General features: G+C 42.3%; 1 protein-coding gene across 1 annotated transcript in view; it reads right to left on the bottom strand.

Moving 5' to 3' along the window:
- Window positions 1–16,110, bottom strand: part of NPLOC4 (NPL4 homolog, ubiquitin recognition factor) — a 63,498-nt gene that overhangs the window by 21,225 nt on the left and 26,163 nt on the right. The window contains exons 9-12 of the mRNA XM_060253146.1: window positions 14,459–14,545; window positions 12,994–13,065; window positions 11,039–11,165; window positions 4,300–4,460 (exon numbers count right to left, since the gene is read on the bottom strand). Coding sequence (XP_060109129.1) covers window positions 4,300–4,460; window positions 11,039–11,165; window positions 12,994–13,065; window positions 14,459–14,545 — 447 coding nt within the window. The remainder of the gene's footprint in view (window positions 1–4,299; window positions 4,461–11,038; window positions 11,166–12,993; window positions 13,066–14,458; window positions 14,546–16,110) is intronic.

Raw genomic sequence — 16,110 nt, 5'->3', positions numbered from 1 at the left:
TTTCATCTGATTGTGATAACATAGCTACTGTCAATATGTTGCTAGACAGAACAGCAGAAATTCATAGACAATTTACCCGACAGAGGGGTTTTCTTTCTTTTCTAACAATTCTAGTCCTGAAAGAGGTTCTATACATGAACACATGACCTGATCAAGTCCAGGAATCCTCTTTTGGAAACAGTTAGCTTCACAAGGGCAACATACATTTCAAGTTTACAAGAGACAGAATTAGCAAAAGCTGCCTGGAAGGGAAAGAAAAGGCCTCTTGATGTCACATAGCATCTTCAATTTTTCTGAAAAGAGGAGGAATGTGCTTAATGTTGGGTGTCAGCAGCATGACACTGAGCCAAAGGTTCTGGTATTGCAATAGCCAGCAAGCACCTCTAACTGGGAAAAGTATTCAAAAATGTTCCATGTCTACGGTGAAAAAAAGCTATTTAAGCAGAATACTTTGGTTCTGAATACTCCTCTTTTTTCACCTTAGTATAAGCCCCTGGACTCTCTTACACCATGGACTGAGCATCCAGATGGGAGTGAGCAGCCTGGGAGTGAGTAGCTTTGTTGCCAATGCTGACTTGGTCTTTAAAAGGCCAAAATAAAGAGAGTGGTAAATGCATAAAAGGCTTGCAATGCCAGAGGCCTCAGAAAAAATGCCTGGCTACAGGAAGCTGAGGCAGACCTGGTGCTATTGATTTCCCTGTTTTTGTGATATCTGAGACACAGATGAGTCACACTTGTTCTCATGGGAACCAGCAATGACAGGGACAGGCTGTCATGGGTACAACAGCCTCTGGCATTGTCCCCCAAACATACACTGATGCACACCACACAAAGGCAGCTCAAGAGAGAAGAGGCCTTTAAGAAAACTTTAAGCACTTCTTCACTCACTGAGACCATGCAGCCAGCAACTGCTGTCAGCAATTTTTCACAGCCGAGTGGCTTTGATCTCAATGCCGGGCTCCTGTTTGCACAGCAGTACTAATTCAGACAAATTTCTCAAACTGTTTTCTGAGAGTAAAAAGAAATGACAAACTAGGGACCGCATGCCTTATGCAGTGAGCAGCCTTTTATATAGATGCTGCTTCAAGTCTCTCTAATTTTACATACATCACCTTCTCTCTGACTGCAGGAGCTTAAAGAGCAGCTGTTCTCTTACCCAGCTAGACCCCACAAATTCTGCTGTATTTAAACTGCTGCTAACCCTGAGCAGTAAGTGTATTCCACATTACACAAACATTGGCTTCTTGGGTCATAACCAACAGTTCTAAAAGCCCTTTCATCCAAGTGCTTACCAACATACTACTCTCCCCAAACCCCCTCCAGTGAAGATCCTTCCTTATACTGGCATAAAGCAGTTATGCCGGTTCATAGTGACAAGTTAACACTATTACATTTTAAGATGAATTGTGAAAGCCTTTGCTTCAATAAATCACCTCATCTAAGTAATGTGTTCTCTTCAGTCAGTTTGGGACGTGTCAAGAACACAGGTTGTGTGGCAACAACTTCACCTATCTAAAACACTAGATCTCATGTGAAGGACCTGGCCTAAAGCGAGGTCCTTCACATGTACTAATATACAAACTGCTCATAAGAGCAGACTTAACTAAACTTGCATTGTCTTTACAATGCCATAAAAGTAAAGGGAGGAGTGGAGAAAGCCTGAAATACACAGGATGACTAAAACCTGAAGCACAGCATGATGGGATCTAGTGATCTGTATGGGAAAGACACTACTGGAGCTATCAAGCTATCCTTCTTAGTGGCATTCCACACCTCTTAGCAACATATAAAATCAGAAACATTAAGAAGCAAAGGAGAACAGTCTAATCCTAAATGCCCATAATATATCCACTCCCAATGCACCACAAAAACTCTTTAGAAGAATACAGAAACTTCAAGATTTACTCCTGTCACTTGAGATGTAGCCAAAACAGTATTTAAAGCACTTGCCAAGAAAGCCACGGAGACAGCAGCAAAAACAACAGCCAAAGAGGCCAGGTATAAGATGATATGGTGATGGATTCAGGTGAATATTAAGAAAAGCCCTGCCGGATCTGACCAGTGGTCCATCTTGTCCACAGAATGGCCAGCCAGTTGCTATGGAGGCCAAAAGAGCGTATAGGCCAAGGCTGCCTCCTGATGTTGCCTCCTAGCAGTGGAATTCAGAGGTTTACTGCCTCTGAATTTGGAGGTTCCCTTCTAGTCACCATTGGCTAGTAGCCACTGACAGACCTCTCCTCTATGAATATGTCTAATCTGTTTTAAAATCTGTGTTTGTGGCCATTGCTACACCCACTGGCAGAGAATTCCACATTTCAATCACTCATGATGTAAAGACATGTTTCCTTTTCATCTATAATCTACTGCCCATCAACTTCATTGGACGGTGCTGGCTATTTAAATTAGGAAGCATTCTTATTTTCAAAAATGGAGAATTTCTGAGAAACCTCAGGAATCTTATTTTGAGCTGCAACTTACATGGATAATCACAAGAACGGAAAGCTGGGCTATAAGACCTGCATCAGCAGCAAAGACAAGGGGAGAGGATATCTATTTCATGTTATGGTTTTGTTTTAGAAGGAGACCTTCAGGCAAAAAAACAAGGCAGGGCTGACAGCCCATCAGAGTTCAAGGAAAACCAACCTGGAGAAAAATTCATTTGACTCTACTGCAGGGCTTTTTTTTTTTCCTAGAAAAAGAGGTGCCAGAACTCTCAAGAGGGAAATGAAAAAGAAATACACAGGTGCCCCTTGTGAACTTTTAGACATTTTTTGAGAATTTTCCAGAACTCCATTCTGCCATGTTCCCCCAGATAGAAAACCTTGCCCTCTGTATGTGCTTTGTTTGCCATGCCCTGTGTGTGTGTTGGGGAGTTATTACTGTCACAGTGATAACATTTTTCTTCGACTTTGAACTGCTGATATACCTTTGTGTTACATGTTTTAATTGTAAGCTGCCTTGAAGCCATTTGCATAAAAAAAATGGCATAGAAATACGTCAGATAAAGTTTTACCTTTCTTATTTCAAACTTTTCTTATTTAGCAAGTGAAAAAAGTTGAACAGTAGAGGAATAAAATCTCCAATTTTCAGTTCCACAAACCGTAACATACAAGGCATACAACCTGAAAGTTTTCAATAACAAGAAAAATGCTGATCGCAAAAGAGAACTCAGACTCCTCACTGGAATCTGGATATACTGATGCCTTGTCTTGCACATTTTGCTCTTACAACCTCTCTTCTCCTTACCACCCCCCTGGGGGCTGACTTAATCCTTGTTTTCCATTTTGTTGCTTTATATTCTGTAGCAATTGACACTGCTCACCAGGCAGCTTTGTAAGTATATCCCACACAACAAAAGCGATTCTCACTGGCTGTCAGAAACCTGCAGCTTTTATTGCCGCATCATTTTGCTTCAATGAACATCTCACCTAAACATAATTGGGCAGAAGACACACTAGACATTAGCTGGGGAGTAAAAGTCAACTGAGGGCTGGCAGCCACAGCCAGACAAAAGTAGTATCACTAATTCAGAAGACTTGCTAGAAAGCACAAAGCAGCACAATATACATCTCACGCTGTTGCTGTGCAAAACCTGGAGAATGATAGGAGCACTGAAGGAAATGGAGCTTATGCAATAACTCAGACATAGCTGCAATAACTTATGAACACTTTGTTTCTATACATACTACTGTTGCTAGGTTTTGTATAAAAGAATTCACACTCTCGCTGCTCTTCAGCCACACAGCCTCTTACTATGATTCTCTAATCTTCCCCCTCCTCACATCCTGGGTTGCTCAAAGGGTTCCTCAAAGGCTTGAGAGAGATGCTGCAAAATCTGCAGAAGAGCTACTGTAACAGTTGGGAATCCCAGCTTGGATGACACTCCAGAATCAGACAGTTCAACTCAGAAGTGAACTATTTAGGCCAACTATTAATTGTGTGTATCAGATATGGCATAGTGACGACATCTTACTCTTATATACTGTAAGTCACGCACAGATATTTTCCAAAGCCAGCAAAGGAAAGGAAGTGGTTAGAAAGATTGCCCTCCTGTACTGAGATTATAAAGGGGATAAAAGAGTTGTAGAGGTAAACCTAGTATAGAGCTTTCCAAAATTACACCTTTCTCCAGGGCAGAAGGAACCTCAACCCTTGGTAGGGCTACCCCCATGGCTTGTTTGAAAACGGCTCTCATTTCCAAAGAAAAGTAACAGTGAGAAGAGCATCTACATATTACTGCTGTTTTCAAAGAGAAGCAAGGACCACATGCAGATAGAGATGCAGGTTATCAATACTTGCCTTATAGAATACATCAGGCACATACTGCTCACTGCTGGATTCTTTTGCATAGCCAAGCTCTGGAGCATCACGGCACGGCAGCAGGCACTCATCTCGTACAAGGGCCATGCATTGATTGGATACTTGGTAACCCTCAAAGTGGACTTGGTTGTCAGGACCACCTGCGGGAGGGGGGAAATGATCTTTCAGCTACTAAAGAGGGAAAGAGCAGAGGTAATACCACTTGTAGGTTGCTCCAAACAGCATTCATAAAATGTCACGGCACTTATAAACTAAAAGCAGATCACTTCACCAGGAATCTCTACTTCAGACGCAGCAGAATCTTTGCTAGATTCTGGCTTCGCTTTCAAAACTTCAAATGGTGGCAACTGCAGTACTTTCCTAAGGGGACATCTAGACAGACTCTTTGTTTTCCTATCATAAATCTCTGGATATAATGCACTGGCTTGGTATATTTTCTCACCTACATGGTTTTATAGTGGCTGACTGGGTTGTTCTATTCACGCAGCACTGAGCAGCAGCTATCAAACGGCTTCCTTGTGATTTTTGTACTGAGGTCCAGTATGAGCAATTAAAAATACTTAGAACAGCCTGATAAGAGCATTTCAGTAGGTATGTAAAGTGCTAGCCTACTTTTAAAAGACTGTACCCGTTTAAAAAACAAAATTAGATATCATGGTATGGTTCAGTCCTAGCTACATTTCAACTGCTCCTGTCTTGCCTAATAATGCCACTGAATACTACTTTAAAAATCTCACCCACATACGGCATTTGCAAACTTTGGTTAACAATCTGCTTTGCTTTAGAGTTTTGTTTTTTTAAAAATCCAAACAGGGGGCTGGAGCCAGTCACCCACAGACATCAGATATATCCCATATTCCCCTCCCTTCAGAAGCCCTTTCCAACCCAAGGAAGTTTAATCCCAGAGTTGCAGGATTTGTGCAATTTGATAGCCATGTAGGCTGGGAAGCTGCAGAGGGGAGGGGACAAAAATTGCCTCCTTTGTACTGTTCTGTCATTGGAATTCCACTGTTGGAAAAGATGGATGGCGGGGATGTAGGAAAGATATGAGACTGTCAGCACCTTCCATTGATGGATCGCAGGATCCAACCCAGGCTAAGTTTACAACTGGTTCAGCAGCAACACACATATGGCACACAGCATAAATAAGAAGGCTGATTGATGTATATGCACAGGATCATAGGATTCTAATTTCCTCAGCATTTTCCCAGATTAAATGCACATCAAAAGCAATAGTTTTCAGTGTACAGTGGAGTTTGTTATCAATTAACTAAAACTCCACATGCACCAATTAAGATTTGAAGTTATTAGTTTCAGATCTCCTGTTTTCTAAAATCTCTGCAACTATGGAAACCAAAATTTCTAACTGAAAGCTAAGAGAACCAGAACTACTCAGAATTGCATGGAGTCCAATGGCAGCGTGACACCCTGACGCAGGCTAAGCCAGATTCTACATTCTGCATCATAACACTCTTCAGCAATATTTCCACAGCTCAGCATAGAGAAAAATGGTCTCCCCAAGCCAGTTCTCAAACCCAAATGTCCACTTAATATTTGTCCTGCATTTACCTCATTGCACCAAGTAGGAGGATTGTGTTTACTATTAAAAATTCATTTCATTTTGACTAGCAACAAGGTCAGCTATGTGCAAATATACAGCATCTTTGTCAGCAATGGATAGATAGGGACAAGCATGACACAAATTATGAGTGACTATTTGCAGCCGGCTCTTTGCATGGGAGACACAATCACAGTGCTTTCAATTTGAGCAATTTAAGCACCAGCCAGTTACACATGAGACAAGAGACACGATGTCAAATAAAACCTGAGCATATGTAAATAGGAAAGGGGGGGGGGTGGGCATTTGAAAAGACTGGAGCTGATGAGACACATATATGAAAATTTAATATTACAAGTCATGCACACACATTTATTTCACAGACATCCTGGAGCCCAAATATTTGCCCCTGGTTTAACGGGGGGAGAGGGTGCTATCTGTAACAGATGTTCCAAAAAGCTGTTTCCATTCTCAGCTACACACAGATCTGCAAAAGCACACAATACATTACACACAAATTCAACCTGTCAATCCCTGTCTTCTCTGTCAGCTCAATAATTGTAATCTTTTGGTCTAATTTTTAAGGTATTCAGGAGGAAACCTTTAAGAATATATCTATGCCTTGCTTTTCCTGAGGAAAGAAAATATGTCCTGAGGGACATATTTGCTTTTCCTGAGGAAAGAAAATATGTCCTGAGGGACATATTTTATATAAAATGCTCCACATTAATATTTTAATCCCTGTTCAAATGGATCCTGAAACCAGAGAAAGAAACTTCCGAGGAAAGGCAGTTGAGATAAGGACTGCTTCCACAGCAAGTATTTATGAGACCGTGTGTCTGCCACATGCAACAATTTTAATGAAACTTCTGGATACTTTCATCAGTAGAAACTCTCTAAAGGGGAGGAGAAAGAAACACTCTTGGTTTTACAAACTACAAACTTTTTGGTTTTACAAACAACGTATTCACTTGATCCTTTGAAAGTTTTCTTGGAGAAATGCACCCAACACATTTTTGTAAGGCAAAATGTAAGTGATACAATGACTAATGAAACCACAGCACACCAGTTGCCTGAGAATCTGAGTGGTTTCCCACCCCCCTTCTTAGTTACTTGCAGATCAGCAATCTAGTGACTCAGTTCAGAATGGTTTCACACTCTAGCATGTAACCCTCATTTCATCAAGAGAAATGGGTCCTGTGAATTGGATCTAAGGGGAAAACGTGCATTATGAGAATATTTCAGCAGGGATCAACAGATGGGAGAGGAAAGTCCCTCTTCTTGTAATTGTTATCAGATCTCTATCTTCTATGCCACCTCTCACATCCATATAACGCAGTTGTATTAAGAACAATGTAAACAGACAACACAGACTCAGGCTGGGAGGCTGCAGTGATGAAGGGAAAGGGGTGAAATCACTTTGTCTCTTTCATCAGCAGAGGTCCACTGTCAAAAGAAAGGACAACTGCATTCCCTTCACCCCTCTCTATTGCAGCCTCCTGAACTACATGACTTTTAGAAGATACTGGAATCTCAAGAGTCTCAGAACAGTCACACTCTCCTTTACCTTCCCACCCTCCCACAACAGACACCCTGTGAGGTAGGTGGGGCTGAGAGAACTCTTACAGCAGCTATCCCTTCAAGGACAACTCCTGCAAGAGCTATGGCTGACCCAAAGCTATTCCAGCAGCTGCAAGTGGAGGAGTGAGGAATCAAACCCGGTTCTCCCAGATAAGAGTCTGCATACTTAACCACTACACCAAACTGGCTCTCATGTGGGTCCCGTGATCCCAGAAATAAACAGCATGGGCCCTGCAATCCCAGGAATAAACTTTACAAGGAGTGGAGAAACACTGCTGAATGGAAGTAAACATAATAAAGTTCTGCAACTGCCAGTACCTTCCACTGATGGATATGGAATACAACCTACTGTCTCACTTAAGATGGAGGGTTGCTTAGTTTTTTGTTTGCTGTTCAGTTTTTTCCTTAACAATATGAATGGCGGAATTTTGCCTTCAACGAAGCTAAAAATCTGCTCCAGCTGCTGACCTGATGGTCAACCTTTGTAGCTTATGATCATCAATTATCATTAACAAGCCCTAACAGCAAATGTGCAATCACTTAGCACTTTCATCTAGTAAAACCAGAATGTAAGTAGTTCAAGACAGAGGCTGTTAAAGTTCCAGAGATTTTTAATTGACTGTTTAAGCTTTTATAGACTCAATTCAGAAACTGTATTACCAACCCTTCAATTCACTGTGTAGAAAAAGGACTAGGCCATTGGTTCACATACTCTACTCCCTCCTTTTACACACAGAGTCCTTCTTTATCTGATTTGCCATGACATCCAAATAAGGCAAACAGGGCTTTGTGGTAACCAGAGTTACCTCTAAACTGTGGTTTGCGAACAAACCAAGATTGCAAATATGATTTGGAAGCACTTTCTGGTTAACAGATCGTTTACATGTCTCATACATTATAACAGACTAATAATAAGGCCTGTTGTGAGAAGAAATACAACGGGCGCTAGAAATTTGCTGTGAGTGTCATGGCCTTGGTGGGGGTGGGGTTGGGGAGGGAAGAGAAAGATAGAAGGGAGGCAAGGTAGGTTGAGAAGGCAGCTGTTGGAAAGGGAAATGGAGAAAATTGGGAAATTTGGAGTAGGTTATCAGAGGGGGAGTGATTAAGAAAGGATGGGAGGCAGAAGAGATGGGGTAGAGTGCTTTCCATCTCTTCCCCCCCTCTCTGCAGCCTCTACCCAGGAAAAGTACAGTCTTTCTCTACAGTGGGGACCAAAGAAGCTTACATCATTCTCCTCTCCCCCTTTTGATCTGCACAACAACCCTATGAGGCAGGTTAGGCTGAAAAGTCTGTGACTGGTCTCTACTTTAGAGCAGACCCTGCTCTAAAGTACCAACTTCTGTGTCACACTGGCTGTCCCAGGGAGAGTGACCTCAGAAGGGTATAATGACTCAGAGTCTACCATTTTCTCCAGAGGAACTGATATCAGTCCATCTGGAGAGCAGTTGTAATTTTGAATGATCCTGGGATCCAGGAAGGCTGAGCAGGGTCGGCAAATTGGTGCGGCAGCAGGCGTGTTTGGAGCCAGGCTCCAACCACGCCCACTGCCACGTTGACCCCACTCAGCCTTCCCAGGACCCAGGAAGGCTGAGCTGGGTCAGCGCAGTGGTGGGCATGGTTGGATCCTGGCTCTGAGCACACCTGCTGCTGCACCACCCTGCCAACCCTGGTGCCCCTTTGCTGTCGCCTACCCACAAGTAGGTGGAAAGGCAGGTGGCAAGGCTAGCACAGCAGCAGCAAGGAAGGGGCACCAAAGGCAGCAAGACACGCATGGGGAGGGGGGCTTGCTGCCACCCCTAAGGCCAGGTAGCGCTCTATGCAGTTGCCTACCTGGCCTACTGGGACATGCGGCCCTGCCTGCCAACTGCCACTTAAGGTCTGTTGCATTCCACTGGCTGAGGATTGAGGCACTGCTTCGCAAAGGAGATAAAGAAAGCCTTCCCTCGAGGAGGAAGGAGGCAGGAAACAGCCACAGAAAGCCTTCTTTCAAATTGACTGAGGGCTCTACCCTCTCCTCCTTAGAGGAAACAAACAGCCAGAGAGAAATAGACAAAAAAGCCATCTCTTGTCAGTACTATGTTTTATTCTAGATACAGAGAAAGAGAGAGAGAGAACAGAGAGACAGACAGAAAAAAAGAGAGAGACAGAAAAAAGAGAGAATATGGAGTCCTGTGTTTAAGATTGGGCTACTGGAGAAGCTGCCTTCACTTTCCCCTCATTGTCTGTTGGTAGCCAACCAAGTTTGGTTTTGTCAGTAAAAGATGGGAGGAGGCCCTTTCCAGGCCTATTTTGGCTTTTGAGGAAGAACTCATTGAGGCTGGTCCTGACTAGGGTTGCCAGCTCTAGGTTGGGGAATTTCTGGCAATTTTGTGGGGGAGTCTATGGAAGCCAGACTTTGGAGAAGGGAGAGGCCTCAGTTGAATATTATGATATAAACTCCACCCTCCAAAGCAGTTATTTTCTCCAGGGGGAGAGGGATCCATTGTCTGTATTTCAGTTGTGATACCAGGAGATCTTCAGCCTCCACCTGGAGAATAAGAAGCATGGCATGGCAGCACCCTCTGGTGACTTGATGCCACCTGACTAGCATAAATTACTTGACTGCTTTCTCTGGTTCAGCAACAGTCTCTCTATGACAGCTACATTGACCCTGAGACCTGGGAAGGCTGAGTGGGGTTGGCATGGCAGCAGGTGGGGTCACAGCCTGGCTCTGAGCATGCCCCCTGCCGTGCCACTCCAGGTACTCCTTCCTTGCCACCAATGCCCATCCACAGGTAGGCGGAGAAGTGGGTGGCAAGGACTAGCACGGCGGCAGCAGGATTTGGACACCAAGGGCAGCAGGACATGAACAGGGAGGGGATCTCGCTGGCTGCCCCTGAGGCCAGATAGCATCTTAAACAGTCGCCTACCTGGCCTGCTGGAACACGCCAGCCCTGCTCGTCAACTGCCACTTAAGATCTGTTGCGTTCCATTGGTTGAGGATCGAGGCACTCCTTTACAGAGGAGATAAAGAAAGCCTCCCCTCGCTTGCTGGAAGCACAGACCCAGGAAGGCTGAGAGGGTGCAGTATGGCAGCCTCACCACCACTAGCCCCCTCCCCCACTCTGGCAAAGCCTTGGCTGTGCATGCGGGGGGGGGGGGGTGGAGGAAGGGCGTGCCACAAGGATGGTGGGCGGCCTTGCCTGGGGCATCAGAACCCTTAGCACTGGCCCTATTGACAGGCCAATGGTTTATGGAATGCACCCTGCAGCCAGTGGGAGAGCTGGATTTGGCCACTACCGCAGGCCTTTTATTACAGAAAGGACTGTGGTTACACAGACTAGGAAAGGGAAGCAGGAAGAAGTACCCAAGCCCATGGCACATTTCTGAATTCCAAACCATGGTTTGGAGAACTGGGAACATTATGTCTGAAAGGAGACAGTGATTTTACAGTGCTATGATGTTTTTGCTACATTAAAACAAATATAAAAAGCAGCAAACAGAAAGCAAAAGACAGCCTATTTTACTTGACTAATCCGAAAGAACCTGAAAAACTTTGCTGCTTTATTTCTGGTTATTGCAGGCATTTTTTTTTTTTACCTGTTGCCACAACAGTTACAAACTTGGATCCAAAGTGACCATCTGGAGACAGGCGACATATGTTTGGGTGCTGATTCTGAAAATGCCCAGCTGTGATGCACTCTTCTGCACTAAGGAAATAGGTGTCCTAAAAAAGCAAAGCAGGGGGAGAAGAGGATCAACATGGAAGGCAAAATGGATTCACTGTACTTGGCTGTAACATAGAAGCCAGCACCATGAATCAAGGCTTCATTTCAGAATGGGAAATCATTATAGCCTAGAGACACAGGCAATCTATACACCTGAATAACATTTTCACAATCAGATGATACATGCGTTACAACCAGTGTTCCCTCTAAGCTGAGTTAGCATGAGCTAGCGCTCCAGCTCACACATTTTTGTCTTAGCTCAGGAAGGATGACCGCAGAGCACAATAATTTATGCAGCAGCTCACAACTTTAATGCTGGTAGCTCACAAAGTACAATTTTTGCTCATAAGACTCTGCAGCTTAGAGGGAACATTGGCAACAACCCTACATGCTGGCAACTATGTTTCTTTATCTCATAAAATAGTGGAAGCACCAGTTCAAGAGGGTCTGAATGCCTTTATTTACATGCAGTACACAAGTGTTTTGTGTAGAGTTTTCATTTCAGCAAGTTATTCCTAGCATACCAAGAAAAGTTAGGGAGAAATAAATTCTTTATTTGGTTGCTGATCTATTTGCAAAGCCATGACTACTGAAAGTTAATTGTGGTAACCAGGATTACTTCTAAACGATGGTTTGCAAACCCACTTCATTTAAGTTTTATGAAAGTTTTGATTGCCTGTGATCTAGCAAAAATCTATCTGGGAAACAGGGTCTTGAATGCTATATATAGTGTAGGACTGTATACTGACCATTTATTACTGGGCAGGCGTTAAGAATGGAAGGTTGCAAAAAAAAGGGATGCAGCCCCACCAGTGACTTTCCCAGAAAGGTTAATTTCACCTGTGGGTCTTTTACTGGTAATACAAGTCAATGCTTGGAGAGCAGATAAACAGCACTTTAGTTTTACTGTTTGTCTGAAGTTCAGGCTGCATCTCTCAATTTCATCACAGGAGAAGTGGGTGAAGGAATGAACTATTATGTTCTATTCATTTTTGGCAACAGTGACTAGTTGGAGATCGCAATAAAACTGTGCATGGCTTGGTGAAACAGCGACAAGTGTAAAAAAAGGCCAAAACTGAGGACAATAAGGGCAGGGGGAAATCTAGATCAAAATATCCTCCAAAAGGCAGAGAGAAACACGATGAGATGCTGCTATGCGTTAGATGGAAAACAACTGAATGCATGGGGGATGAGGTTAAAAATCTGTGAGCTAGCTCACACTAACTCAGCTTAGAGGGAACACTGGTTGTAACACATGCATCATCTGATTGTGAAAATGTGATTCAGATATATCGAATGCCTATGTCTCTAGGCTATATGAAAAAGCTATCTGATATGTTTAGTGGGACATCAAAACAAGTTACAAAGATGTTACGGTACTGCCATTGCTGGATGGTTAAACCCCACCCCCCCAAAAAAACATTAAGGATGTTCTATTTAAGGAAAGAGAATGCTGATGTTAATCACTCTGCCATGTATTTCTGTGCCTAGGCAAATTTTAAATCACTCCACATTCCACTCATGCAAAAACTCTGTCAAGTGTCACAATCAATTCATAGTCCTGCTAAATTCCCCATGGGCTCATGAATTATTCCAGTTACAATAATAAAGCCCACCCTCAACCTCAGCAACCTTTCCTTCCCCTGTAACTTAACAGCCTACAAACCATACGTCAAAGTATTTTATTTGTAACTGCATAACCTCAACAACATGGCTTAACTTCACATAATGTTCTTTCTAGAAAGATTTTATTTGGCAAAATCAGCATGTACGATGTAATACAAATGCCAAATAAACGGAAAATGACCCAAACTGTTTGTTTCTCACCTTGTTCCGACTATATCGGACAGTCCCCTTTCGTGTGTCCTCAGAGACCAGATCTGTGAATATCCAGCCAACCTTAAAAAGAGAGAGATTACTTTCACAGTTTTGCTTTATTTTTAAAGATACACTCCCCCACTAGTACAAAATGTTCTTGGCTAGCTGAATCTCTTTGAGGCAGCCTACTCAAAAGCAGCCTGAAGGAAATTACTCTCCCAGCTGCATACAGCTCATTTGAATACAATTTACACATTTGCAGTGCCAAATGGTAAGACCTGCAGCTTTATGTCTCCTCCTGGAAAAATCTGCAGACTGCAGGGTTCCCTCCCTCACCCCTTACCTACAATAAGACACTCACTTTTCAAGCATGCATACTGCAGAATCAGTTTCCAAAACTATTCTCAAGATCTAATGTTTCTGAGCTGGCTAATCTAAAAGGGAACATTTTCCCTACACAAATCTCACCCTTCCTGAGTCTCACTTGATATTGCAGAAATAGTTCCCCAAATGTACCTTTGTATTCCAATACTTCTTTGCAGCTCATTCTTCCAACATTCAGTACATGTCCCAGGAATGCTGCTGCTACATGTGCAGCTAATGTCACAAGCTAAGCCAAGTGAGCTTCGCAAATATGAAGTGTTCACTGGTCATTATGTATAGATGAACAACTTTAGCAAAACTAGAGTAACAAGAGAACTGGGTTCCAACAAAACCAATGCATTCTGCTTCTTAGAGAGATACAAAATATACACTAAGGTATCTACAAAACCCCAAATTTCTGTACTGGCTTTCCAAACCAGTACAGCATTGGCTTAAAAACATTCAACTTTAAAGAAGAAAAGAAAACAATCTAACTAAGCCTTATATTTTGCCAATATGAACGCCTTCGAACAGGTCATAATGTATGGCTCTGAAAGCCAAATCACAAAAACTGGAATTAACAAGCTGCTGTGCTCCATTCACTGTAGCTGCATCGGCACACATGATGCTATGACCTGAATAATTGTAAATCAATTGACAGTTGCAAACAAAAAAGGCCAAGACCGTAGTGTTGAAACCTCTGCTATACCAATCATACCAGAAAAGCACAGCCCTGGAAGCAGTTGAAGCATGCACTAAAGCTCTCCAAACTGTGGATTCCTATATCACTTTCACTGGTAATAAACAACTGAAAAACAGCCTGATCAAACCCACAAAGATGGGTCTATTGACAGGTTCTTAGGCTATGGGCAAAATAAATATCTATATTATTTGCATTTTATTTACTTCATGTATTTTTCACTGAGACTAAAGGCAGATTACAGAAAAAGCAATGCAATCAGACATGATCAGACAGTCAATGGATTAAACTATAGCTCTCATATGTTAATCTGATGTTAACGGTTGAAGAACAGTTGTGCCAAAGAAAATTCCCACTAGCCCAACACATTAAGACTCTCTCAAATATGTCTATCCAAACATGTTTTGCTACCTTTCTTAGGCCAAGCTTGGCAGCAATCTCATCCACAATTTCTGCCTTAGAGTCTTCCAGAAGCTCAAGACTATTTTGCGTACCAATCTGAAAAGAGAAACATATTAAATGAACTTGTTCACAAAGAATAGTTAGCATCCTGATAAAACAGAATGTCTCATTTTAAACACTGCAACAACAGACACCATCGAAGAATTGGGATTAATGTGATGCTGTGTCCTATTCACTGTAGTTACGTTAGCATGTACAACACATGAAGGTGATTTATTACTACTGCAGGTAATATTTATCGAGAACCAAGCAATGAGCCAGAATCAGTTGAGGGGGCGTGGTGACTGAACTTCAGGCCGGTTGCATCCCTCCTACGCTCCTGCTATTCCTACAGAAGATTAACGACTACTCCCTGAAAACACAGCCAATGTTGGAAAGAACATCAAAGTCAAGCATGGGAAGGACTATAGCAAAAAAAGGTACTAAAAATCCTCCCTATAGACTTCCCAGAAAGGGTAAAACTGACTTAGATCTGAAGATGCTGATTTGGAGACTTCTCTGTTAGAGGAAATGGTGGCTGAAGGGAGTAATCCTCCTCAAAGTGAACAGACTGAGATATTGCATGACCTTACAGAGATAAAGAATGAAATTAAGAGTGATTTAAGGTCTCTTAGTGGAGAGGTTGGACAATTAAAAAAAGGAACCTGGACTTCTTAAACAGTCAGTCGAACAAATTAATAAGAAATTGGAAGAACTCACTGCAGCATTGAAAACAATGGATAAGAAAGCTAAAGCTGCATATCAGTCGACAAAAAAGAGAGCAGAGGATTTGAAAAACTTTAAGGACTTTGAGTCTTGGGCCAAAAATAAGATTATACTCCAGGAGCTAAAATAAAGAGAAAGAAAGGCCAAACTTCATGGAATATCTGTAAATTTTGGAAAGACAGAAAACCTTACTACAGCTTTAAATAGATGGCTGAGTCAGATTCTTCTCACAGAAGGAGAAGCAGAGTCTTCCCAAGAGATTGTTACCTCTGCCTTCCAATTAAATATTTCCAAAAAAGGCTCCCGATAACGTTTCCTCGGACATTGTTGTTGAATTTAAACAACTACAGATGAAGAACAAACTGTTTAAAATTGCCAGGGAAAAACAAGGACTATGCCTTGAAGATACAACAGTTTTTTTATTTTCTGATATCCTAGCTGAAGTAATTAATGAAAGGCGGAGATTAAGAGAAACAACAAAGATTCTTCATGACAAAGGAATTATGTATAGATGGTTACCACTAGGCCATCTAGTGGTCAATACAGAAAATCAAACTTTTACTGCTTATAATGAGGCATCTGGTAAGGAACAAATAGTGTGATTAAACTAAAGTCTGGAAAAGTTTGAATTGGGAAAGTATGTTTTTTTAGGAGTATTAATAGGAGAATATGTATATAGTTAGAAAATAGGATAAAGATATGATAAATGGGAATGGAAAATGGGAAATGAATTGTTAAAGCTAATGGAGTAGCAAGGAGATGGTGGGTGTGCCCCCCCTAGACCTCCAACTGTAGAGATTTTTCTACAGCACCCAGTTCTGGAGGTAACCCCATCCAGCTTTCTTTTGCAGGCATGAGAGAAGATAGTTAGAGTTTTAATAATTAAGTATAAAAAG

Source organism: Heteronotia binoei, chromosome 13 (assembly GCF_032191835.1).
Source record: "Heteronotia binoei isolate CCM8104 ecotype False Entrance Well chromosome 13, APGP_CSIRO_Hbin_v1, whole genome shotgun sequence".
Lineage (NCBI taxonomy): Eukaryota > Metazoa > Chordata > Lepidosauria > Squamata > Gekkonidae > Heteronotia > Heteronotia binoei.
The sequence above is the reverse complement of the archived record's forward strand: the minus strand, read 5'-3'. Positions and strand labels throughout refer to the sequence as shown.